The sequence below is a fragment of the Sporothrix schenckii genome (assembly GCF_000961545.1).
Source record: "Sporothrix schenckii 1099-18 chromosome Unknown Cont38, whole genome shotgun sequence".
In the NCBI taxonomy this organism is placed as follows: Eukaryota; Fungi; Ascomycota; class Sordariomycetes; order Ophiostomatales; family Ophiostomataceae; genus Sporothrix; species Sporothrix schenckii.
In genome coordinates, this window is record NW_015971139.1 from 1,068,401 (window position 1) to 1,093,758 (window position 25,358).

The 25,358-nt window shown below is 55.1% G+C and overlaps 10 protein-coding genes across 10 annotated transcripts; 5 read left to right on the plus strand and 5 right to left on the minus strand.

Moving 5' to 3' along the window:
• Positions 1-4,308: 4,308 nt before the first annotated feature.
• On the plus strand, positions 4,309-4,641 carry SPSK_06764 (uncharacterized protein; the record flags this gene model as incomplete). Its single annotated transcript, XM_016733461.1, has 2 exons — positions 4,309-4,376; positions 4,446-4,641. The coding sequence occupies 2 exons, from the start codon at positions 4,309-4,311 to the stop codon at positions 4,639-4,641; spliced, it is 264 nt and encodes an 87-aa protein (XP_016592075.1).
• A 401-nt stretch (positions 4,642-5,042) lies between these two features.
• SPSK_05828 (mitogen-activated protein kinase kinase kinase) lies at positions 5,043-9,387 on the minus strand (the record flags this gene model as incomplete). The annotated part of the gene is made up of 2 exons (XM_016732538.1): positions 5,043-5,725; positions 5,793-9,387. The coding sequence occupies 2 exons, from the start codon at positions 9,385-9,387 to the stop codon at positions 5,043-5,045; spliced, it is 4,278 nt and encodes a 1,425-aa protein (XP_016592076.1).
• Positions 9,388-9,609: 222 nt separating this feature from the next.
• Positions 9,610-14,040, plus strand: SPSK_05824 (DNA replication regulator SLD3; the record flags this gene model as incomplete). The annotated part of the gene is made up of 7 exons (XM_016732535.1): positions 9,610-9,727; positions 9,815-9,926; positions 10,155-10,347; positions 10,454-10,732; positions 10,792-11,634; positions 11,697-13,038; positions 13,109-14,040. The coding sequence occupies 7 exons, from the start codon at positions 9,610-9,612 to the stop codon at positions 14,038-14,040; spliced, it is 3,819 nt and encodes a 1,272-aa protein (XP_016592077.1).
• A 348-nt stretch (positions 14,041-14,388) lies between these two features.
• Positions 14,389-16,677, minus strand: SPSK_06001 (uncharacterized protein; the record flags this gene model as incomplete). The annotated part of the gene is made up of 2 exons (XM_016732709.1): positions 14,389-16,421; positions 16,482-16,677. 2 exons carry the CDS (start codon positions 16,675-16,677, stop codon positions 14,389-14,391), a joined length of 2,229 nt encoding a protein of 742 aa, XP_016592078.1.
• Positions 16,678-17,279: 602 nt separating this feature from the next.
• SPSK_06703 (uncharacterized protein) lies at positions 17,280-17,757 on the minus strand (the record flags this gene model as incomplete). The annotated part of the gene is made up of 3 exons (XM_016733404.1): positions 17,280-17,383; positions 17,463-17,633; positions 17,700-17,757. 3 exons carry the CDS (start codon positions 17,755-17,757, stop codon positions 17,280-17,282), a joined length of 333 nt encoding a protein of 110 aa, XP_016592079.1.
• Positions 17,758-18,138: 381 nt separating this feature from the next.
• Positions 18,139-19,556, plus strand: SPSK_06282 (zuotin; the record flags this gene model as incomplete). The annotated part of the gene is made up of 2 exons (XM_016732988.1): positions 18,139-18,441; positions 18,510-19,556. 2 exons carry the CDS (start codon positions 18,139-18,141, stop codon positions 19,554-19,556), a joined length of 1,350 nt encoding a protein of 449 aa, XP_016592080.1.
• A 319-nt stretch (positions 19,557-19,875) lies between these two features.
• Positions 19,876-21,539, minus strand: SPSK_06185 (uncharacterized protein; the record flags this gene model as incomplete). The annotated part of the gene is made up of 2 exons (XM_016732892.1): positions 19,876-20,642; positions 20,702-21,539. The coding sequence occupies 2 exons, from the start codon at positions 21,537-21,539 to the stop codon at positions 19,876-19,878; spliced, it is 1,605 nt and encodes a 534-aa protein (XP_016592081.1).
• A 122-nt stretch (positions 21,540-21,661) lies between these two features.
• Positions 21,662-22,405, plus strand: SPSK_06585 (uncharacterized protein; the record flags this gene model as incomplete). Its single annotated transcript, XM_016733287.1, has 2 exons — positions 21,662-21,753; positions 21,826-22,405. The coding sequence occupies 2 exons, from the start codon at positions 21,662-21,664 to the stop codon at positions 22,403-22,405; spliced, it is 672 nt and encodes a 223-aa protein (XP_016592082.1).
• Positions 22,406-22,987: 582 nt separating this feature from the next.
• On the plus strand, positions 22,988-23,681 carry SPSK_06608 (c2h2 finger domain containing protein; the record flags this gene model as incomplete). Its single annotated transcript, XM_016733310.1, has 2 exons — positions 22,988-22,996; positions 23,058-23,681. The coding sequence occupies 2 exons, from the start codon at positions 22,988-22,990 to the stop codon at positions 23,679-23,681; spliced, it is 633 nt and encodes a 210-aa protein (XP_016592083.1).
• Positions 23,682-24,000: 319 nt separating this feature from the next.
• On the minus strand, positions 24,001-24,589 carry SPSK_06646 (uncharacterized protein; the record flags this gene model as incomplete). The annotated part of the gene is made up of 2 exons (XM_016733347.1): positions 24,001-24,481; positions 24,540-24,589. 2 exons carry the CDS (start codon positions 24,587-24,589, stop codon positions 24,001-24,003), a joined length of 531 nt encoding a protein of 176 aa, XP_016592084.1.
• Positions 24,590-25,358: the final 769 nt, after the last annotated feature.

Sequence of the window (25,358 nt, forward strand, 5' to 3'; positions counted from 1 at the left end):
CCTGCGATGAGCCTGCCGGCCAGACTTGAAACGACTGCCACCAATAACAAAAGAGCCATCCAGACACTCTTTCAGCTCAGCTGTAAGCAATGGACAAACAAAACAAATAACACTATTCAGAACAGCAGAGACAACCTGCAGATAAAACGAGACGAAAATCGAATCGTCTTCGACAACTGCCGTACGTCCGTGTCTACCAGAACCGTCCTTTTATTTTCTTTATCTTTTTTTTCTAGTTCGACCTGCGTCATTGAGATTGACAGCTGCTGCCAGTCTGTTGGTGCAAAAAGGGACAAGGCTGAAGGATCATGGTGGTGTCCAAGAACGTACAAGATCGACAGTGTCGAGGGACCCCAGGAAATACGACATAGAGGAGGCCGAGAGGGAGGAATTGAGAGGGGGAATGAGTACATTCTATCAAACCAAAATACAGTAAAAATGACATGAATTATATAGGCAAAATCGTTTTGCGATCGTACGACGTAGAAATATCCTCCTTCATTTCCGTCGCTGTTTCTGAAGAATCCCAAAAATGTGCAGGGCCTTGCATAACATGATCGTCCGCGTCCCCGCTGTCCTCTCCTTTTGTTCGGAAATGTTGTGTCCGTGCTCTGTGTCTCTGTTGCCCTTGTCCGCCCAGTTTGGACAAGATCGTCAAACCTTGCTTCACCCAGTTCATTCCGACCTGGTTGTTGGTATTTGTTGTGTGCACCCCTTTTCTTTGTTGTCAAGTTCTTTGTCTTTCGGCCCCTTTGGATGTTTTGCCTTTCCGCTGTCCGCCCACCCCTTACAGGTACGACGCACGGTGGACGGCCAATTGGAAACTCAAAATGACACACCCTCTTTGGCAAATGTGATGCAACCCATTTTGTAAGTCGGTCGCCAGACATGGCCAAATATGCTTACACGACAGCCAGAACGCCACATTATTAGACGTGCCGGTAAACTGTCCGTGCAGGTGCAAGTGTATCCGTGGTATGAAAATACACAGAAAGGAAAGATTTATACATGTACAACAAAGCAAGTCGACAAACAGCTGTAATGCTGTCTGAACATTTGTTACGCAAGGTATAGCTGTGTTCATAATTTTGGTTCTCACGAAATTATTGTTTTCTTTTTTGGTTCCTCTATTTATATGGATTGAGATCAAATACAGGTTCCTGGGATGTCATTAAATGCCATTGAATGCCATTGGACGTTATTCAAGTGAACAGTAAAGACCAAAAACAACTAAGGCACCAATGGAAATATCCTGGCCGGATACGGTATACAGCGTAACGACCGTTTAAGCCTCGCCAAATCAAACTCACCGACTCTAATAGAAAAGAGATGAAAGAGCAGAGGGAGAGAGACGACGTCCGTAGAGTTATTTTGCCAGGGATTATTTACAACGACGCAACGTATCTCAGTTTGATAAGGGGCATCCCTTGATACAGTTACAGTCATAACCTTGTCACGCCAAACAGCACTTATTGCCCATATCTTGATAACAAAACCCCCTATGTTTGACACTCTAGCCGTCCGCAAAACTCCAAGCTCTGATCAATATGGCCGAGAGAACCAACAGAAGCACCAAGAAGCCGTTGGAGAGGGGAAAGGAGAGGTGGCCGTATAACCTGACGGGGACGTTGTACCTTATTTTATGCTTTCCATTATTTTGTTCTTGGAAGGCATGAGTGGTGCGAGTTTTATCACGAATATGGGTGTGTGGCTGAAACATCACCAGGTTGTCATTGTCCATTCTTTGCCTCTCTGTAACATATTTGGTTAATGTGTTGCTATGATGCAGAATCGCGTTGAGCTAGAGAATGGGAAGAGGCGTCGTTTGCGCGTATCAAGAGACGTCACGAACATGATGTACATGTACCTGCACAGACAAGCTCGCAAACGATTCAATGCCTCGAGCGTTATCTCGCGTTCTTTGTTTCCCGTCATTTACCTGTTTCGGTAGTGGTTTGCAACGGCGTGGGAAGATGTATGCGTGTGTTTAAGTGTTAAAGTAGTTTTATCCATCTCTTACAACACGGCGGCCCCTAATTCTCCATCGATTACACGACGTTTAGCACCTTTTAGTCCAACCACGAGCAGAAAGAAAGAATCGTAGCCAATGTGGTAAGCATTGCTTTGCAGAGTTCTTTGGGTCCGAATAGTTGGATTTTCTTTGACCATGTTCAGAAACAGTCAAGTTCTCCCTTGGCGTGGTCCCATACCAAAAAAAACGTTGGATTGCTCACACAGAGATGCAAATATCACGAGGTTGGCGTGGAGAATGGCGTACAAGACTGTTAGTTGTACGAAGAAGAAGGATCCCATCCAGTCTACGAAATATGCGGCTCACCTAGCATGGTTCTTAAGAGAAAGAGACGTTGGTTTCGGAAATACTTGACTCGACGTCATGAAGAGTGCCGAAGTGTCCAGCATCATGACGTGGGAATACTTTGTTATGTCACTCGTCTCTGGCGTACAGCCAAAACAATTGTGCACGGGGACGAGAATGAACTGCGGTCGCCTCCTTGCAAAAATGTAACACGTCACCAGTGACAATACACAGGTCTGCATCCTGTAATCTATACCTTCGTATGCCAAACTCTGCGGCCTTCTTGTGGACGCCCGTGGCACATGCCATATGCAGGAACAGGGGCAAAGTAAGCAAGCAAAAGGGGCATGGATGGAAGGGTCTTTGGAAACATGGGCGACTCCCCAGATGACCTCCGTCGGTGACAGTGCCAATGGACGCCACATGAACGGGTGCCTTGCATATCGCGTTACGCATGTCGGCGACCAGTTCTGAGACAGTGAGTTGTTTCGAGAGGAAATAATGGTCCCCATGAGACAGCCTGTGAGCTTGTTACATGACGTTCGTGCTTCGTTCACCCATGTTGCGTCGCACGTCAATGTTCGCGGAATTGCTTGGTCGGTCTCTGAATGGCTACCTTACTGTCGTATGACGTGGAGGCGAAGCACCTGTCCGAGAAAGTGGTGCTGCCAGAAACGATTCCATCGTGGTTATGACGTCTTGCAACAGCCCTTGATAACAGGCACAGAATCAGGTTCATAGGACTAGTTATGCCATGTCTTCGTCGCTTATCACGACATGATGCAAGGAAGAAGGGCGTTTTTGAATCCTGTTTCCATATACATCCCCGTTTTGACGAATTCTGTGCCTGCATCTGCACTTTTCCTCTATTACACCAACCTATTGCCAAACTTACGGATCTTTTTACACTGACGTGTTCTATGGTGGTTTACCTGTTATTGTTTCGCCTAAATCCTAACTCTGTGAAACTTGATGCCATCATATACCTCTGTCTGTGTTTGTATTTCTCAGTGCTGTTCCGGAAGGCCAAGCACCGGCTACAATTGCATCTCATACGTTGATTCTATCACGTCTTACGAGTTTAATGCTGTTTATAGTGTATTTCTTGACACCAGATTTACGAGTCCACGTCTTACATCTCCGATCGTCAGTTCCATCATGAGACTCGGAGAAGCCAGACACAGTTGACGAAGCTGAACCCTACGGAATGTCTTGGTGGTCAAGAAGAGGATCAGCCAAAGAAAAAACAAAACATAATCTGCAGATATTCCATCGGGGAATACACTGCATTGTCTCGGGGTCTTGTCCATGGTCTGTGGTTCCGGGGTGAGAACCATGGAAGAGGCAGCCGGAGAACGAAGGAAGAAACGGGCTCCTCTTCCTCGTCATAATTTTGTGCTACAGGCCGCTGACTTCTCCCCTGCTTGCGACCAGAAAACACGTCACGGCAGGGCAGTGAGCGTGTACAACGAGCGTGTCTCTGCTGCAAAGGGCTGTGTCGCTCAACATACGACGACGACGTCATGAAGCAAGGAAGCAAAGACAAAAAGTAGAAACGAGCTTTATTTTAGGTTTTTGTACCACATTCGTCCTCCAATTCGGTTCCAATAGGTCCCCAAGCTGGCTCATTAGTTTTGCTCCCTGTGCTACGTCGTAAAGCTATCCAGCAGTGCAGACTCTGATTCTGGCAGCTGCAACAGTGCGCCCCTGCGCCTGTTATTTTGTCTGGCCCTGAACAAATACTTGCACCCAGTGGCGCGTACCCCTGGGTCGTACAACCTGCTGTGCATGGGCTCGCCCTCGCCAAGTTGTCGTTCATGCAAATTGTCGGAGCTTGGGTCCTGCAGATGGCCGCCGGATGCCTGCGGGACTGGACGCCCGTGGCGCACAACCGCCGTGCGCCACACACCCATCAGAGACATGAGACAGGCCGCATCCCTCAATGTCCCGGAGCCACCAACAGGACAGCAACTACGAGTGGCCTCTCCAACATGACGACATCCACTGTGCAAGAGGGCGCAAGACAATCGAGGTCGCCGATTCAGGGGTGGACGGGCGGGTACGTGTGTGCGCATGTCTGTGGCCGCCTTGCATTTACAAATGTCTTCTTTTTGGTCTTTCCGGACAGCCCCATGCACCGTTTCGAGCATGTCGATTGCTGCTTCGAGCCGTCGCGGGTCAATACGTCACTCGTGGGCGAACCGTCTTCCGTCTTCCGTTTTAGCGAACACTTGCCGAGGATCATCAACAGATGGAGGGAAATGGCCATGGATCTACAAGGATGGAACCTTGGAAGAGCTCGGAGACTAGTCAAGCGTGCTTGAGAACGATGCACGAATAAGGGACCTGTTGATCAATGTAGGTATGTCGGCTTCACTTTCATACGGCCTGCTCACATATAGACAACAATATAATGTTTAAGACTACCTAGCGAAGCCATTTGCTGTTCAAAATATAAAGAACAGGAATCGTGTTGTCCCTGTTTGCCTTGGCTTTACATATGGGGATATGACAATAATAAAAATAATGAGTAATGAATAATGAATAATGATATGACAAAATGCACAGGACAAAGAACAACACGCGCACAATACTGCATGTGATATGAAGATGCAGAGAATGCGGTCGTGGCAATTGGTATAACAACGGATGGTATCCAAAAGAAACGTGAAAGGATCCTCCTACAAAACAATAAATAGACGATACACCAAAACTAGCAAAGCACTCAGCACCCCGGCGGCGGGGGCGGGGACGGCGTCGGTGGCGTCGTCTCACCGGCCACCAAGGCGGTGGCAGCAGCAGTAGCCGCCGCCGCCGTGGCTGCTGCTGCTGTCAGAGCGGCCTCCTGTGCCGTGTTGCCACCGTTGACCGTCGGCAACGACGACAGCGATACAGCTGCCGAGTTGCTAACGTTGCTAATGTCGCTCGGCGTCGACGGCTCCACCACGCGGTTGCGGATGCCCATGATCCACTCGTGCTGCAGCAGGTCAACGGCCGTCGATCGCTTGCCCGAGTCGCGCCGGAAGCAGCACTTGAGGAAATCAATGCCCTCTGGGCTCAGCTGGTCCGTTGTCGGCAGCTGCGGTGGGTTGCCCTGGGCAATGTTGTACATGATAGCCCACTCATTGTCGAGGTTGCCCCAGGGCCGGCGGCCCGTGGCCATTTCGAGGATCACGCACCCGAGCGACCAGACATCGATAGCGCCAAAGTGGTCCGGTGTCTCGCCTTTGATGACTTCAGGGGACATGTACATTGGTGTGCCGGTCATCGACCGGTTGGCCGGCTTCGACATGGCGCCCATAGCCATCGTTGGGTCGAGGTTGTTCATCGTGCGGCCGTGCCGCGCAATCACCTTGGCCGCACCAAAATCGACGTACTTGATGATACCATTGTGGTCGAGGAGGATGTCTGAGCTTGTTAGCATGTAAAAACAATAAACCAGATGGGGCGTGGCTGCTGGCTGGGGGACACTCACTTTCGGGCTTGATATCGCGGTGAGCAATCTTAATCTCATGCAGGTAGGCGAGGCCCTCGAGCAGCTGCAGCGCGTACACCTGGACGACCTGCTCGTCTTCGATGCGGCCGTGCTCCAACAGGCTCGCCAGCGACCCGCCAGAACAGAACTCCATAAAAATGTACACGCGGTCGCGGTGCACCTCAATGCCATAGTACGACACAACGTTGGGGTGGTCGAGCGACTCGAGTACCCGCATCTCGTCTTTGATCTGCGTGGCAATCGTCGGGATGAGCTTGGGGTCTTGCAGGCGGATCTCCTTGACAGCCATTAGCTGGCCATTGTCCAGGTTCATGGCCGCGTAGACGTTGCCAAACGTGCCGCCACCCACAAAGTAGCCCTGCTGCCAGCGCATCGTAAAGTTGGTCGCCGTGGACGACAGGTACGCCAACGACCGGTCCACTTCGTTGGACGCCTCGAGCACGCGGCCGAGTGACGACCGCTGCTCGAGAATCGACTTGCGGACCTCGTCGATCTGGTTCAGTTCCTCCATGCGGTGCTCTTCGACGTATGCCGACGCCTCCGCATCGCTGAGGAACCGGTTCTTGTCGGGCCGCTTGGAGTTGGCGGACGCCTCGAGGCGCTGTCGCTCCGCCTGTGCCGCTACACTCGACCGTGCACCCATAATGTCAAAGTGCGAGATAAGCAGAGACATGCACCCGGACACGCGGTCGCGCAGCTGCTCGTACTCGGCCTCTGTCAGGCCCAGGATGTGCCGGCCGCGCGTCATGCCCATGGCAAACTCGAGAGCTAGCACGGCCCAGCGGAACGTACGCCGGTCAGACGTCACGCAGTCTTCGCAGATGAAGTTCACCCAATCAAGCGCAAGTTTGGTGAGCTTGATGTTGTGCATCTGCCGCCGGTTGCTGTCCATGTAGAGCATAGAGCGTTGGCCGAACTCGGTCGCAAACACAAAGCACATTTGGATCAGGTCCTGGCAGTTGTCGCCCCGTGTCTGGTGCTGGATCTTCTCCACACTGTCCATGAAGGTGTTCGACAGCTTGTACGCCATGCGGCGGATCTCCGTCATCTTGGCGTTGACCTTTTTGAGATTGGACCGCTGCTCAACGACTAGGTCAAGGTGCACATCTGCGTTCTCTAGGAAGGCCTTGCGAGCTAGCACAAGGCGGCCCTGCGAACCGCCCGCAATTAGGCGCAGATGGCCTGTCTTCAAGTCGAGTGGCTCTTCGCGCACTGTGAGCGCCACACGCTGGCCATACCACGTCGGGTTCCCTTCGGGGCGGATGACCAGAACGTACGGGTCCGTGGGGTCTTCAACCACCTGCTCATAAGAGGTGCGGCCCATCAGTGACTGAATCTCCTCGTGTCGGTTCTGCAGCGATGGCGACGCCACGAGAATCACACCCTCCCGCTCGAGGCTGTGTGTATACACCTGAAAGTGGCCCGAATCCACAAGACGGTCAAAGAACAACTCCATGTTTTCCTCGGTCATGGCAATGCTGAAATCGCACGCGTTTTCGTAGTTGTCGCTCAGCCGGCGTGAGAAACGCTGCAGCATGCGCTGCCGCACGCGCACGGAGTCCAACACCTGTTTGTATCGCTTGCTCATGTCGGAGATGCTTTCTTTGGGCCTGCGCTGCAGCTCCTTGTCAAAGGTCTGACTGAGTCGGTTGAACGCCTTGAACGTCAGCGAGCTGAACTGTTCGGCCACCTCGACATCGCCGTGGTACAGGTGGCTGCCAATCTCGTTGGCAAACTCCCACTCCTGGAAGAGCAACTCGGCCTCTTTGAAAGTGTTGCGGTTGCTGGTGAGCTTCCAGTTGAGCATCTTGAAGTAGTATTTGAGAGCGTCCAGGATGGCCTGGTCAAAGGACTCGTCAATCCAGTTGGGCAGCTCCCAGCCAAGTTCCGGCTGTGAGATGGCAACGTATTCGAGCTTGACCTTAATGGCGAGATTGAGGAGCACCTGGAACTGCGAAATCATCTGGTCTTGCATCAGGGAGTTTTGCTGGGCCGACTCTTTCATCTTCTTGGCGTAGGCAAGCCGGACTTTGACAATCTCTTCAATCAGGCGCGCCGGGAAACTGACGAGCGTCAGAAGGTCCTCAACATGTGACGGAAGATGGCGCGTACGGAACTCGGCGGAACGCATCGTGAGCGTGTCCTTGGCTTTGAGAATCGTTTCGGAGATGCCTTCCAGCATACTGCGGCGGCGGCTCTTCCCATCCTCCTCAAAATGCACATGCAGCGACCGCAGGCCCTCCTCCTTGAGCAGTCTGTCCAGGAACGAGGACTCGTCGGTCAGCCCATTGCCGCTCGGCGACTTCTCCCGCGAGCGTGTAAAATCGAGTTCGTCGTTCCCAACCCACTTGCGCAAAATCGCGAGTTCCCGGTTGATCGTGTCGCTTGTGTTGCTCCATGCGACAATGGTGTCGCAAGAATCCTCGTACAGTGCGGTGGCGGCCGCCTTGTGGGCGGCAAGGAAGGCCGCGCGTGTGGGGTACAACGATTCGGCCTTTTCAATCTTGTTGATGACATCGACCACCTGCTCCATGGCCGTCTTCCCTGCCTCGCTGAAACCCTCGACGCGGAAATTGATAATGTCGTCAATCATGCGATCCACTTTGCTCCGCGACTCCTCGATCATGCGGCGCTGGACGGTGATTTGCCGGCCGCACGTTTTGGCGCGAATGCCAACCCAGAGCTCGCTCTTTTGCACTGTCTTGCCGCTTTGCTCTTCACCTGCTCCAATTAGGCGCTTCTTCTCCTGCCGGACGACGTCGCCCGTTAGGACCGCCTCGAGCATACCGTGCCACTCGAGCCGTTCGCGGTTGGAGGCGTCGCGAATGTCTTCTTCGGTAGGATGCAGGTCATCGAAATTGTAGAACATGATCGCTTCTTGGTCGTAGCGGTCATCAAAGGGACCTTCTGATGAGGGTGTCTCGCCTTCGGAATCGGAGTCGGCATATCCTCCATCGGTGCTGTTCACGTTGTCAAAGTAGCCAGCTGCGTAGTCTTGCTCGCGTAAGCGTTTCACATACTCGCGTTCTTGGGCCCGGAAGGTCGACCCGCTGGTGAGCTGCCTTGGCTTGGCATTCGGTACTCGTGTCTCCGAACCGTTAATGCCGGAAAAGGCGGGCTGCACTCCGGGTCGCCTCTGCGGCTGGTATGCGTTTGATAGTGTCCGGTTTGGTCCAGATGGCCGTTGCGGCCACGCACTCCCGCCACTAGAGGCGTTGGCAATGTAGCCATCAGACACACCTCCGCTCGTACCATTGCCATTGCCCAAGCCAATCCCACTTCCGTTACTGGCGCCAGTGGAAATATTCGATGCGTTGCCATTCATGACGGATGCGATGCCGGCAGTGACGCCCATCGTACCCGAGCCACGGTGGCTTCTAGACAGGCCACCGGCGATCCCAAAGGAAGAGGACGATGCGGGCGACGTCGTTGCGGAGAGGGGAGAGTCGGGGGAGAGAGAGGAGTCTGACGGGAACGGTTGCTGTTGATGCCGGTAGCCCTTGGGTTTCTCGAGGCGTCCACGGTCGTCATCGGTGTACGCGAATCTAACGCGCGGTGAGGCCTCGGACGCCATAGTGGGTGGGAAGAGAGAATGAGAGAGGTGACGGCCTGCTAGAGCGCAGGCTCAATCGATAGAGTAGGGAGGGGGCTCGAAAGCCACGAGATTGGTGGCGTCCTGTGTTAAAACGAAATCGATGAGAGTGAATCACGCTCTCCAGTAGAGGCTGGTGGGTGCAGTGACGTATTAAGCCGGGCCAAAAGCGTCCATTGCGGCAGTCAATAAACAAAGGGAAGGATGTTCCTCGGTTTCCTCACTGGAAAGATCGAGCAGCCGTTCCACGCAGAAGACGAGCGCTGCGCGGAGCTCAATGATAGACGGGGTGAGGAGTCAAATTCAAAGCCGGCAATCGCAAGTGAGCCGCGAATAGGGCTCGCGTCGACGACGAGTTTCTGCAAAGGCCGTTGAAGCTCAAGAGTATGTTGGTGATGGTTGGCGATAGTTGGCGATGGATGGGGTGGCAAAATGGTGAAAGAAGCCCTAGCCATCAGAGAAGGAGCGACGGGTGCAGAGGTGCTCGCAAACGGGGAAGGAGCCAGTGGTGGTGTCTTGCGGTTGGCCATTATGCAGTGCTACCCCACATATATTAGCTATATTAGCTGCTGAGAGCATGGCCTGTCGGTCAGTGAGGACGCGGATTCTGTCGATTTTGGTGGCAATTGGGGAGTTACGGCGCACCTGCTCCGGATCGAGCTTTAGGCGAGTCGATTGACTAGCCATAGCTGCCCCAATTAACGTGCCTCTCCGAGTTAGTCACGTGAAGACCCGCCCAATGCAACTAGAGCTGTGGAGCTAAGCCAAGTGAGACGCGCCAAAACCACCTCCAGCTCGCACTGTATCTTCCCCGAACACGCGCCGACCGCGTCTTGCGGGAAGGAACGAGTTAGCTGGCCCATCCGCGATAGGAAAGCGGCCTGGCTGAAGACATTTGCACCAGCAACGTTCTACAGTTGTACTCAGTATCTGCTATTTACTGTATGAATATTCTTTTTGCTGATTCTTTATATGCCCATTTACATTCTCGCAATCGACGTTCTGTTTGCCTCTTGCCGCAACCAACACCATGCACAACTAAGAGCAGGTTCTTGACCTGCTGCCGCCGCCCCCACTGTCCTCACAACACGGCCGGTCGAGCTCTCACGCCGTTCCGCGTCCAACAACATTGAACTCGCAACGGCCATCTTCACAGCGGATAGAGCGCCCATTGTCCTCGAGCGGTACTGTTCACGGCGCCTCGCCGGCGTCTGCCTCTCGCAAGAGACCGAGTGAGCATGGCGTGCCGCGGGATGCCAAGAGACGGCGGCAGGATGCTGGTGTCCTGTCTGCGGATGAGCTTCTAAAGCCGTCGATCGTTGTCCGAGTGCGTATACCACATCACTTTGACCGCCTTTCTCTCATATGTATGCTGACAATAGATAGGCCCATCCGTCCAATCCCTTATCGCGGCCATGCACGTTGTTCCCCATGATGCTTCTACCCCGCGAGCATCTGCCTCTATCGTATCTTGATCTCACGTCCCCGAGCGGTAACTTGCCGTCTTCTCGACACTTCCAGTCTGACATCCGTATCTTGGATCTGGAAGGCCGGCTTGGGTCGAACATTCTTATTGCTCGTTCACCATCGAGCAACTCCAGCTCCTCGGGCGGTTTCAGCAGCGCCAGCAGCATATTTGCCATTGAACGGGAGGAGGCTGGTATTTATGTCCTTTGCAAACTGGGCAACTGGGTGGACGTTACCCAGCTCGGCCAACACGCTACTGCCGTGTGCCAGCAGCGGATGCCTTCTCCAGCAAAAGCCTTGGGAGTAGGGAAGGCCGAAGAACCTGCATCAATCACACCTCAAGTGTACAAGGAGCGAGGTAGGAAGAGACTGGCCATTGCCGAGCTGCAATCGATTGTGAGGCGGCGGCCGGCCTCTCAAGTTGTGGCAGACGCGGCTGTCCCTGCAAGTCAAGATGAAGAGTTGCCCCTGCCGTTGTTAGAGACTGCCGAGGAACCTAAGCCGATCCCGGAGATACCGAGAGAAAATAAGGAGGCTCACGATGACCTGCCTGCACGCCCACCGAGCCAAGCTCTTCTCCAGAAAAAGTCTGCTCCTTTGAAGACAGCGCCTCTGCCAACACCGCCCGCCTCTGATACAACTAAGCGCTCATCGGCGGAGCCAACACCAACCGTAGGCGCGGAACTTAATGTCCCGCCTACGGCGGAGGATATATTCCAAAACATCCGCAATCAGTACTTTGAAGCTCTGTACCACTCCCTGGTATGTCTCTGGTCCGCCAATCTGCTTTATTATCTTTGAACTTGCAACTAACTTTTCAATAGGGCTCCTTGGCGTACTTTGCAAAAGGCCCCCTGTCTCGTGCGCGTGCAGCTTTCCACTTGGATTGTGACTCCAATCTCGAGATGGATGAGCTCATCGACTTCTTGAAGAGCATCATCTTGACCTCTGCGATGATCGACAAGAAATATCGCGAGACGATCCCAGATCTCGTTTCCCATTTGCGTACCCTCGAGGAACTATCTGACCATGGGGACTCCAAGAGAAAATCGAAGAAGCCGAAGAAGGTGAAGCTTGGAAGCAGCGGCCTCTATACAGGCGAGGACGTGCATGTGCGCAAGTGGTGGGCTGCCAACAAGCCAGCACCTCGCGACGATGAGGTTTTCCCCCGACCCGAGGAGGTCAAGTACACAATCTCATGCTTGCGCACGCGCGAGACGCAGCTGCAGATGATCCTCATCTTGGAGATTATGGCACTAGAAACGATGCGGCCGACAGGTGACGCAGGCGAGAGCCAGCTCCCTGGCATGGTTGGAGAGATGCCAGCAGTCGCCCCGATCAAGAAAGAAGCGCCAAAGAAACGAAACAAACACAACTTGCCCCTATTGATTGATGTCCATGCCGACCGGCTTTGCATTTGGCAATCAACAACTTCGGATGAGGTGATAGCATTGGCCGAGTCCCAAGCACGCCCAGTTAGAGAAGCGGCTACGACAAAGACGGCGCATTCCGACCCGTTAAAAGACTTTTGTGTGGATATTATTTTGCCCTTCTTCTCCCCTCGGTTGCCTCTGGTGTGCGATACCTTGAACCGCAAACTGGGTGGACCGGTCATTTCGGCGCCAGGCTCTCGATCCAAGATGGCACCCAATTCGGCCAAGTCCCCATCAGACGCGAAGTCGCGTGAGAAATCCTCGTCCTCCAAATCCCATCAGCGGTCGAAACCAGGTTCTGCGGCCCGACGATCGTCAGCCTCAACCGACAAGACCCGTAGCTTAGAACGTGTCCTGTCGAGCGAACGGCTGCGGCGCAGTGTTTCACGCGGACCCAATGATGCCATTGCCCAGATGCGTAGCGCCACGGCCGCTCCGATTCCTGGCCTGAAACGCGAGATGAGCGAGCCCGCGTTGGCCAGCATCCCCCGCCGATCATCGTCCACCTCACTCAAAGAACGTCCGTCAAACGCGTTGTCTAGGACTTCGTCAGACGTCGTTAGTGCCAGAGTAGGCCGGCCCGAAGAGACGCGTGCTCGCAAGAAGGCTATGGTTGACGCCGAGTTGCAAGAAGCGATTTCTGCCCTTAAGAAGCCAAATCGCGAGCTCGCTGGCAAGGCAACAGTTGAAGCAGCAGAAAAGCGGCTGTTTGGTATACAAAACCAAGCACGAAGTAAGACACCGTCCTTTGGTTCATATGATGACCGTTGTCTGACCATTTCTAACAATTTTCGCCATTATAGAATCCAAAAAGCAGATAAGCCGACCATCACCTGGCGGGGTGCAAGTCAAGGCCACACCGGTGAACAACAGATTCCGCGATGTCTTCGCCACGACGACGACTATGGAGTTTCACGGTAACGAGCGCGGCCATGTTGAGATGCACGGCAGCTACAGTCAGAGGCAACTGGAGTATCCCCTGCCAAGCGATCGCGAACTCCTGTTCCCTGGTCGTAGCGTGCCCCAAGTCGGCTTTCTTCCTGTGTCGCCTCGAGTCATGGGCACCCCTATGGCTGGCCGGGTTCAAGCAATGCCTATGCGAACATCTACATCTGTACCGGACTCGGCGGCTAGGGCGGCTCCCACAACGTCGGCACCGTTCGACACCGCGTCTATCACGACGACGACTACAACCAGCACAACAACTGCTACCATGAGCAAATTCTCCATGGCGCGCACATCACGGCTAGAGTCTTTCCCAAAGGAAGAGGACTCCATGCCAATATCATCACCTGTGGCAGCGCGTCGGGTGGCAAGCCAAGTTGTACGTAGTGGCACTGGAGCTGGCCTCCCTGCATTCCGGAAGCTAGGCGAAAACAAAGCTGCTCTTTTTGATGGCGACATGATCCCAGCATCGTCTCCGCTGCAGGCTCGTTCGCAACCAGCAAAGACAATGATGGCTGAAACAGAAAACCGAGAGACTCTTCTGTCGACGGGCACCCAGCGACGATCCACCTTGTTTGAGACACCAACGAAAGTGCGGTTAGTCACAATGGAAGACTCTGCCGCTATGAAGCGGGTCATGGCGACACCTCTGCTGGCAACACCGCTTATGGCGACACCACATCATGGCCGCTCGCTGGCTGCCCCTACTACTTTTGTCGGAGATGGCAACAGCGTGCAGTCCCTCTATGCTCAAATGGGCTGGGAAGACGAAATTGACGATCTGGCGTAGAGGGCGTGTCAACAGGAACGACGAGCGAAAATGAATCAAGACAAGAAACAGAAACAGACATGATAGAGGCATATATGGACGTAACGTATATATTCACGACGGAAACTGGCAGGGATTGGAAAGGAACAGGATTAGGATTCGGATTCAGCAGTGGAAGTTCATGACCTACAATGTGCATTTTGCATACAACGGCGTTCATAGGGTGGCTCTGCGTTTTAAACATCATTTACATCATGACAAGATATCACACACAGGTGTTGCAAATATGATTGTTGCTGTTTTTCCAGTGAATGTACAAGAAAAGGATTGGTATTACGTTTTACACATTATCACTCCAACGCAGCCGTTTCAATTCGTCTCATCATCACCCCGCTTCCCTTCCGCAATGATCATTACCGGCAGTTCCCGCACGTCAACGTGCTCCTGTGAGCCCAGGTCAACAACGCGGATCGCCTCGATGCCTACCGCACCCGCCCGGAGCGCCACGAACCGCAGGTCTACGGAGTAGCACGCATTCGGCGCCAGCGGGCCCACGCGCGTGTCGGCGCTGCTCAGGCACACCACGTCGGTACTGTCTACCAGCGAGCTGCGTTGCATGGCGTGCACAATGTTTTCGTCGAGTACGGCGTCGGCCACAGCCTCGACAACCGTACCCGTGTCATCCAAGGCACCATTGGGCCCCACTCGCGGGTGGGGGCGACCGCCGGCCGTAGAGGGTGGCCGGATGACACGAACATCGTTGCGGCGGCGTTTGGGCAGAGCAATCAGAGCCAGCTTGCGGGGCGCCGGGGGCGGAGGGGGCACGACACCGCCGCCGAGTGTTGCACTCGTGGGCAGCGTTGGCGTCAGAGGCATCTGCGAGGCACGGTTCACAACAAATACGGTCCAGCTAAACTCTTCGCCGGCGTACACCTTGTGCGAGGGTGCGGTAAAGGTCATGGTGATACCAAAGTCGGGAATGGTCGTTGCGGTGTTGTGGGTGGCGGCCGCCTCGAGTGAGGGGAGCGCATCGGGACGGCTGACCGACGGCGCAGTAAATGAGGACATGCCGTCAATGGACAGCTGGGAAGGGCGGTGGGCGCGCTGGATGGATGGCGGGGGCATGAGGGCGGTGCCAAAGCCGGGGTTGACCGGGAGGGTAAAGTCGAGGCTTGTGACCCACGTCATTTTGAGCGTGGGCGTGCAGACGCCCGGTTTGACAAGCACCTTGGCCTCGATGGAAATGTCGAGGTCGCGCGCCGCGGCGCTGGCACCGCCGTTGCCGTTGCCATTGCCGTTGCCGTTAAAGCCGTTGCCAGTACCACTGAAGCTTCCGCCATGGGCGCCAGGCAATCGCCCTTGGTGGTTGTGTTGGGACGGTGGCCGACTGATGTCGAATTCTAGCGGCGCAAGACGGTACAAGAAGGTGAAGTGGTCGCGTGCCACGCAGTAGAGTGGCAGGGCTAGGCCGTCGGCCGTATTAAGGTCGGTGATCTCGCCCGACGGGAGCGATATATTAATACTGGACAGGACGGCCTCGCAGTCAAAAAATGGCGTGAAATCAATCTCCAGCATCGCGACGACGGCCGGACTCGAAGGCGCCGCATTGGGGCGCGCGAACCGCACACGCGTGTGCACGGCAGGGAAGATGTTGAAAGCGATGGACTTGATGCCGCGCAGTGGCCGTGGATGGAAGCGCGGGTTCATGGCCGCAGCAGCCGGCGCGACACGGGATACGCGCTGTGCCGAGAGCCGGGGCCATGCGCCAGCCAATGCTGGGTCACCGCCAAACGACTCGAGCAGGTTCAGCCCGCTGGGCTCGCGGCTTTGCAAGTAGCCAGCCATGCGCCCAGACGGCGTCAAGCCGCCCAGCAAGCCGTTTGCATCGCCATACGGAGCAAGCGACCCATTGCCCTCCGCGCTTGCCTTGGCGGCCACCGCCGACACCGGCTTCAAGCTTGCGACAGCTGAAAACGAGACGGATGGCCCGTGGAGCCTTGTACGCGGTCGTGCTAGAAACACGGGCAGTTTCCACACGCAGTACGTCTGCCGCGTCACACCTTCATCCTCTGCCGTTTCTCCCGTCTTCTGCAGCTGGGTATCATCGTCGTCGCCGCTCTCGCCGCTCTCGCTGCTCTCCTCGTCGCTGCCCCCTTTTGCGTCGGTGGTCTTTCGGCCGGACGCAACGCCCGGTTCGCTAACAATAGCAAGCGGCTCGTCGATGTTTTCCACAGCGCCGTTAAAGATGGTCTCAACGACCGGTGGTGTTGCATCGCGCCCAGAGACGTGGCTGTTGAGGATCTGTGCTTCGAGGACGATTGCAAGGCGCTCGAGGTAGTTCCGTAGATGCGGGTCGCTTTGGTATGGTGTTCGCAATATTAAGTAGACATCGACGGTTTCATCTGTGCGTATGAGTATTGATACGATTTAGATGAAGACAATTTAAAAGGGCGGCTTCATACCAAAGAAAAGCGACTCTCGGTCCTCGATCCCCTCGATCAAGGCCTGCAGCGACTCGCCTTTGCTGGCGCATAGCTCGAGGTCCTGCTCGAGTCGGCTGTCGGTGGCCAGCGGTACGACGTAGGCGAGGTATGAGTCGCGCACAAAGTCTCCATCTCCGTCTGCTAAAGCAGCTTCGTGAGTGGAGGGGACAGCCATGAGGAGGGGGGACGTCGCGGCGCATAAAAGAGTCGTTAGGTTCCTCCCGCGAGAGCTGTCTGGACACGCGATGCTAGACCAGGAGCAATGTTGGACAGACGTCAATCCAACGCATAAAAGTGGGCCGTCAAGGGGTAAGCTTCGCACGTGATATCTATATTAGCATCACGTGTGGAGAAATGGTGAGGGAAAGGGTTCAATGCATTTGCCTTTATAAATTACAAAAAAATATTGAGAGACTTGTATCATCAAAGAGGTTCACTATGTGCATCTGGGGTGGCCATTTAATGCGTGTATAGTACTGATATTAAGTGCGGCGCAGGTAATGCTCTGCGCGGAGGCATCTCTCGTTCTCCTATGCAACGCATGGACTCCGTATTCAAAGATTTGTGAATTGCAAAAAGCTATAAATTTAGTGGCGTTATATTCAAAGGAAACTTCTTTTGCTGCATATCGTTCTAATTCAAATGCCATGCCCTTATATCGTACAAGAAAGAAACAAACTAATCCATCGCCAATATCCCAGTTCAAAAGACAACGTTTTGACTCAGTGGCTCATTTCTAGTCATATCCAGCTCATCATCTTCTTCATTTAGAGTGTATTACTTGTCGGCACATGTTTTGCCGTCAATCTTGACTGTCTTGCCGCCACCAATTTTGATTGTGTCGTTGTCGCCGCGCTCCGTCTCATCGTGTATTCTCAATCCTGCAATTGTTAGTGATCAAAATTCATGTATTGCACCACATAGTCATTTCTCGAGAGGCGACAGTAGCATTCATCTTACTGTAGACACCCTCCTCTTCTCTCTTGCCCTGGACAACGTTTGCCCTCAGAAACGACGCCACCTCCTCGGCGTGCTGGATGGCCGGCTGGGCCTCGGAGTCCGGAAGACCAGCCTTCTCGCGGAAGTTGACCCGGATCTGTTCGCGTGCTGCGGACAAGACTCTCGAGTCGCCTATATGTGTCAGCGCACATGCTCATCTCCTCCGACATCACAACTCGATCGATGGGTTCGACTCACCTTCAAAGGCAATTCTTGTGGCCCGGAACAGATTTCGGTATGCTTGAAGTGCCGCCATAACTTTAGAGCATACACAGTCCAAGATGCTGCGCGACACTTGTGTTCGTGGGAGGTTGTTGTGACGAGGATGAACTCATAAGAGTGAGAATGAGGTCCAGACGCTGTCTTCTGGTGGGTGCTTCGGAGAACTTCAAAAAGTGGGTCTTTCACCAAACATGAAGCAAGGTAAGCAATATTATTGGTTGAGCCTGTAAGGCGGGCTTCGGTAGTGGGGCGTCCCCTTGGTCTCAAGAAAAAAAAAGAAAAGAGGTAGCGAACTTTACTATCAAGTATTTTTCTCGCTGGATGCTCCTGCCTCTCTCTCCCCTCCTCCCCACCACCTTCCCATCTCAACAGCCACCTCCCTTTCCCTTTTCGTCCACGCACCCATCGTCTCACAATGGCTGCCGCTACGACTCTCATTGCCGACCGGTACATTCCCAGCCTGCCCGCCGGCTGGTCGGCCGAGGGCGACATCAAGCGCATCAAGTCGCTGTCTGCCGGCACCCACCGCAGCCTCGAGCCTGTTGGCCCGCAGTACCTTGCTCACGCCCGCCGTGTGCGCCACAACCGCACCTTCTCCGAGGATGACCGCATAGAGGCGGAGGCTCGTGCTAAGAAGGTCGACGCCGACGATGACGACGGTGACATCAGCGAGCCCGAGGACCCCTCGCTGCTCTTGCGCGAGGCCAAGGACTGGAAGGTAAGAAGAAGAAACACAAGCAAGGACATGAAACCATCGGCCTCTTAAATACTAACCCGAACGCCCAGACCCAAGACCACTACGCCATTCTCGGCCTGTCCCGCTACCGCTGGAAGGCCACTGAGGAGCAGATCAAGAAGGCGCACCGCCGCAAGGTGCTCAAGCACCACCCCGACAAGAAGGCCGCCGCTGGTGGCACCGAGGACGACCAGTTCTTCAAGTGCATCCAGAAGGCCACCGAGGTGCTGCTCGACCCCATCCGCCGCCGCCAGTTCGACTCCGTTGACGAGGAGGCCGACGTGGAGCCGCCGACTAAGAAGCAGCTCGCCTCGGGCGACTACTACAAGCTGTGGAGCCGTGTTTTCAAGTCGGAGGGCCGCTTCTCGCGTGTCCAGCCCGTGCCCTCGTTTGGTACCGAGGCCTCCACCAAGGAGGCTGTGGAGTCGTTCTACAACTTCTTCTACAACTTTGACAGCTGGCGCTCGTTCGAGTACCTCGACGAGGACGTGCCCGACGACAACGAGAACCGTGACCAGAAGCGTCACATGGAGCGCAAGAACATGAACGCACGCAAGAAGAAGAAGGCCGAGGACAACGCCCGCCTCCGCAAGCTGCTCGACGACGCGTCCGCAGGCGACGAGCGCATTAAGCGTTTCCGCAAGGAAGCCAACGCCGCCAAGAACAAGAAGCGCCTGGACAAGGAGGCCGCCGAGAAGGCCGCCAAGGACGAGGCGGCCCGTGCCAAGGAAGAGGCCGAGAAGGCCGCCAAGGCTGCCGAGGAAGCTGCCAAGGCCGACCGCGAGTCGGCGAAGAAGGCCAAGGAGGCGGCCAAGAACGCTGTCAAGAAGAACAAGCGTGTGCTCAAGGGCTCCGTCAAGGACGCCAACTACTTTGCGGCGGCCGGCAGCGCAGCCGATGCGGCCACCATCGACAAGGTGCTGGGCGACGTCGAGCTTGTGCAAGGCCAGCTGGACCCCACGGAGATTGGCGACCTGGCATCGCGCCTCAACGGCCTGACCGTCTCGGACGAGATCAAGAGCGTGTGGAGCAGCGAGGTCAGCCGCCTGGTGGGCGCTGGCAAGCTCAAGGCTGGCGACGCTGCATCGCTGGCGTAGACAACCAAAGAGCGAAACGACTATGATTTATAGAATTTTGATTTTTCTAGAAATGTTATAACGCAACCTAGTCATGAGATAGACAAGCCTCGGGGGTCGCTCTAAATTTAAACGGATCACAAAATGACGCGCCGTTGTGTCCACCCAAACCGCTCAACCCACTCCCCATGATATGCTCCCCGTGTGAAGTAAATATGCTCCGGCTCGGAATCGAGACCCCACGCCGTAGCTCCTATGAGAAACCGGACACCGCGCCAAATATGCCAAATCGGACAAACAGTAGGAATCAAATATGAATAAAGCAGCGACCAACGGCCACTCATAATACAAGTGTCTTGGCGTAGAGCTCGTCGTATACCTTTGCTACCCAGCCCTGTACAGGCCCGCCGCGCGCAACGACGCCCAGGCCACCCGATGCCCAGAGGCAGAATGCTAGAAGCACGCCGCCCTGCACGGCCAGCCACGTGCGGCGCCGCCGCTTTTGGAGTGCCTTGGGCTCGCGCGCCCCACCACCGGCCGACACGTCCCGGTCTCCACCCCGCAAAAGATCCAGGCTCGACCACGCGGCCCGCTGTGCGACGCCCAACCACCGCGCCCAGCCCCATACCATGTGGCCCGACGCCGCGGCCAAGAAGGCACCGTACGATAGCCAGGACACGACGGGTTGGCGCGCAAAGCCGTGGGCAACATAGGCGAGGCCAATGTCCGAGCTGTCACCCTGGACGGCAACGGGCAGCAGGCGATTCAAGAAGATATGGGCGCCGACGGCGACGGCAAAGCCATACCCCGACGCCGCGATGACGCTGAAGGGCGGCCAATTGCTGGCGGTGGTACGGCCGTAGCGGCGCGCGTTCTGGCTGCGGCGCACGAGACGCAAGCCGACACCAGCAGCGACATGGGCGGCAATCGGCAGAAAGACAAGCAGGGGCTCGGAGAGGCGGGTCTGGTAGATTTCGCGGGCGAGGAGAAGGTAGGACTCGGAGGCTGGGACGGACCGAGTGGCGAGCGGGATGAGGGAGGTGGTGGCCAGGTGGACGGACGAGAAGATAGTGAAGGCATAGGAGGAGTAGCGCTGGATACGGGATACTAGGGAGACAGTTAGCTAGATTTATTCTTGGCGTCTCTCGTCAACGTCACAGACGTACAGTAGTAGACAGCACCGTGGCCGTGGCTCAGGCCGAGGGCGGCAGTCGTGCCCTTAATGGTCGCAGACACCGAACGACTGTGGCCATGCTTCGCGCTGGACAAAACGCCCGCCCCCGCATCCGCCTCGGCATCGTCACTTCCCTCGCTTGGTAGAGGCGGCAGCTCTTTGTCGGTCTCCACGTCGGCTGCAGCGGGCGGTGTTGGCAACGGTGAATCGGGCATTGGCATGGGCTCGAGCTCCAGCATCGACGCCAGCGTGTCCTGCGACGCTTTGCCGGCCAGCTGTGGCCGTGTATTGCTCATCGCGCGTGCCGGTTGGGCGTGGCAGCAAAGAGCGAAATGGAACCGGGAACGAGAGAGTGGACACGCGAGGGACGACAGCAAGCGAAAGAGGGAAGCAAAAGGAATCACGATAGATTGCAGTGAGACACCAGGGCTGCGTGCACCTATTTGGGCTTGTGTTTCCCTATTTTTTGTTGGGATATGACGGCATGGTCCGCCGAAGAAAGACGGAAGGTGGTCCCCTGACAAGAACACATAATAGCAAAGCGGCGCGGCGCCATTGGCTGAATTGGCATGAGTGGGGCGGTCTTGACCCTCCACACATGCCCGCCGACCCATGCCTTCCCTTTTCAGGGCGCACCGCGCTGTAACGACATGCGCCAGCATCTTGCGGGTTTGGAGGTTGTTACCAGGGAGGCGCTTGCCCTTTCCAGTGCTCTTAAAGTTTATCAGGGAGACGCCCGCGTTCCTCCATATCGGAACACCCCTCGGGACACCACAAGATAATTGCATAGTATCCCTGGCATTTATTTGAGTTGCCGCGTTCCCCAGCATCTTCTCTCATTTCATTTCTTCTCTCATACTTTTCGTCTCATTCACTTTTCAGAATCACTTCTGCCATCCCCTGTTGACCCAACGACATGCAAATATCACAACGATCAATATTGTGAGCGGCCATGGGTGCAACGATGCGACGCAACAAAGACCGCCTTTACGTGGGCCTCTACGTCCGGCGAGGTGCTCTCAGAATGGCAGGTGGTGAAAACAGGTGAGTCATCGCGAGCGTACGAGCAACTGATTTTCTCGTTCACGGTGCAAATGCCAACAATCAACCCACCAGGTATCACTGGGCTCTGTTACGTGGGCCCAAAGTGGAGGACGAGGACACGCTGCTCACAAAGTACCATGCCACCGAGAGCCCCGGTAGCAGTGAGAGTGGTGGCAGTGAGAGCGGCGGCAGTGACAGCAGCGCCAGCAGTCCCACCGAGTTGTCGTCGGCTACGTCGTCGTCGTCGGCATCTTGGACGTACGCCGAGCAGACGATGCCCACCTACGACCTCATGCTGCTAGCACGCGTGCTCATTGGCAAGGTCCGGAACCCATCCCGCCTCGAGACCATTCTTCGCTGCGTCCCCGTCCCCCTTGCGGCTCTGACGGACAAGGACAGGCTCAACCAACCGCCAGGCTGGAACTGCGTCGGCTGGGTGCAGTCCGCCCTCGAAGCGCTCGCAGCCGACGCAGGCGGCGCCATGGGCAAGTCATCAAATCTCGACTGGACGGCCGTGCGCGACGCATCTTTGGAATACGTCGAGCAGAAGGCGACAGAACATCGCTATGATGGTCTGGCCCCGGTCGGGCAATTCGACTTGGCGAAGCCGGCGACCTTTGACCTAGTGCTGGGCCAAGAAGTTGCACCGTGACGAGGCATGCGGCGTGATGATGTGACGACATGACGATTGGATGCCACGGTTTGATGCAATGGGCGTTTTTGGCAGCGTTTTTGCGAATATATTATTCATTAAAAAGATCAGAAATGGAAATAGGTGTAGGAAAGGAAACGGGAGCGACGTCGTTGTTTGCAAGGTGTCATTGAGATGGACAGGCAAGGATAATCGGTAGATAAAAGGCACCAGATGTATCTTGTTGGTAATCAAAGCTTGCTCTTTTTAACCGTCGTTGGGTATCGTCGTGAGGTTGTAGTATAAAACGTTCAGAGACGTTTGGGGAGTTGACTTTGAAGAAATCGCCAACTTGCCCCCTTTAATAGTGCTCTTTGTTCAAGGGGCGGCGAGGCTGAAGCGCTGAAACTGGAAAAATTCATTGTCCGGCAGCTCCTTTCAGCGCCTAATACCGGTGCTTGCCACCCCACAAATACCCTGCGTTAGCCTTGCCTTGGCACCTGCTCCACAACTCCTACCAAACAACCTTGGTCGAAGGTGCGAGCCTTCTCCTCGACGATGCAAGTCGATTCCACAACAATCTGAACCATCTTCACCTTCGACATGCGTCCTGTACGTCCGTTTCTCTTTGTCATCTGGCCACTCATACACGCGTCTTACTGACCATGCGCAGAGATTTCAAGCCCTGCCGCCGGCACAGACCGCGTCCGCACGCGAGGCGCGCCGTGCGTTCTTCTGTGAGCTCTGCCAAAAGGGCTACACACGCATGAACGAGTACGAGGCCCATCTATCGTCGTACGACCATGCGCACAAGCAGCGTCTCAAAGACATGAAAGCGATGGTGCGTGACCCGACCGTAGCAGCTCGCGCCCGCCGTCTGGAAGCCAAGGCGACGGACGCTGTCATCAGCATCAAGATAGGCACCAACGACGGCGGTCAGGATGCGTCATCCGGTAGCGCAGCCGTTGGTATGTCCGGTGCCGGTGCCAAAAAGGGCGGCTTTCGCAAGGGTGGTTTTAAATCGGCCTTCTCAGCTGTTTCCAACGAGAGCTCGCAGCCACAAACAAGTGACGATATGACAGCGCCGTTGTCGGACCTTCCGGTCATCTCGTTGCCGGCGACATCAACATCAACTGCTCAGGCGGCATCGACACCGTCCATTTCTGGATCCCTGCATCCTCCGCCCTTGCCACTACCAGGACTCGACGAAGCTCAGCGGGGCACACACGCTGATGTTGAGAGCGACACTGATGACGAAGGCTACGAAGTATATGACCCGCGCAGGCCGACCGACTGAGAGGGAAAACGAATCGAAGAGTATACGCCAACAAAAAGCAATACGTCATAAATTCGTATGTACAGTGACAATGGGAGAGGTGTGTGTCTATGATACATATACTCTGGTGTCCGACACACAAGGCACCTTCCTCTCGCCTCACAACAATTACCACTACCCGGCAAACCAGAACGGCTCCGCATGTACAATATGGCACATTATCTCTCCCGCCTTCTGTGCATCGTCATATTGCCGGGATCCCCTCCTTCTACACCCCCACTCCCCAATGCTCTTCGTTTTCTCGCGCTAGCAGGGCACGCATTGTTCTGTAGATAGTTGTCTATTCCATGGACCAGTGCTGAGGCTCGTTTCCGCGCTTAGAGCGGCCATGGCTAGGCTGGTTATCAGGGTCCTGGTCTGGTTTGTGACCGGGTCCGTGGCCGGGTCCCTCACCGTGGCCACCCCCAGGACCATGACCGGGGTGGTGACCCGGCCCAGCCGTAGGCCAAGCAGTCGGCCACGCCGTCGGCCACACGCCTGTGGGCCACACGCCCGTTGGCCAACCCGTTGGCCATGGGCACGGCGGGTAGAGCGTCTCTGTGGCGGTGGCGCAACCCTTTGGGCATGCGCAGGATGCCGTCGAGTACACAGTGGGTGCGGCACCGCTTTCGCAGCCGCAAGGAATCGTGATCGTTTCGAGCTTGATGCAGTAGGGAATGATGCAGGTGCTCCCATTGAACGAGGGCCCGCAGCTGGGTGCGGGCACGGTCGACGTGATGGTTGGGCAGACAGGCGGGTCGATGGGTTTTGCGCTCGCGAGGCTGTCAAGTTAACGGGGGCATCTTACTGGTTAGACGAGGTAGGGAAATTAGTACGCACCTCGCAAGCGAGGCGGCGACGAAAAGCAGATGGTTCATCGTGGGGGCCATAGTTGAACTGTGAAAAAGGAGGTTAGTAGTCGATGGCGGGCCGGGGGCTTTGCCGAAGTTGTCGATAGGCGGTGATGAGGATGAGAGGGAAAGGGGAAATGAGCGGGAAAAGACGGTGACTTGCCGTCTTGTTATATACAACATTCTCTTTTGCAATTTCGAACAACCCTCACTGGAACGAAGACCTTGCTGTGCGTAAATTACGTTGACAAGCATCCATATGCATTTTATCGGCCTTCGCCACTGTGGAACTACAACGAAGATCGCCGCATGAAAACAAACGAACTCAATACCCATTACATCCTGGAGAGGCAGAATTGTTGTTTCTGGCACCAGCAGGGACGCTGGACCAACACTGAGAAGAAACGAGAATGTAAAAGCAAGTATATAGACAGCGGAGGGTTTCATCCCACAATAAGTCTCTGTTTAGGTGACCATGTTTCCTTTTTAAAGTATTTTCCCGTTATATTTGAGGGTATTTTTGAGGCTGTTTTGTTCTGTTTTCTATTTTTATTTTATGTTTTTTACTTTCGGATAAGCCTTTTGTTTGTCCGTCCAACTTTATTCTAGCAGGTCTCATTCCTCGCGGCTGTCATACTTGCAGTGCAAGATTTAGCCGTACCCTCTTTCTGGCCCACGCATGCTCCAGCAGCGAACAGTGGTAGTGGGTCTCCAAACATAGTCAACGGTTAGAGAAAAAGAAACAAACAACGATTGAGAGGCCCAGCCCGGTGGAAAGACTAATGTCAGAGTGTGGACAAATACAAAA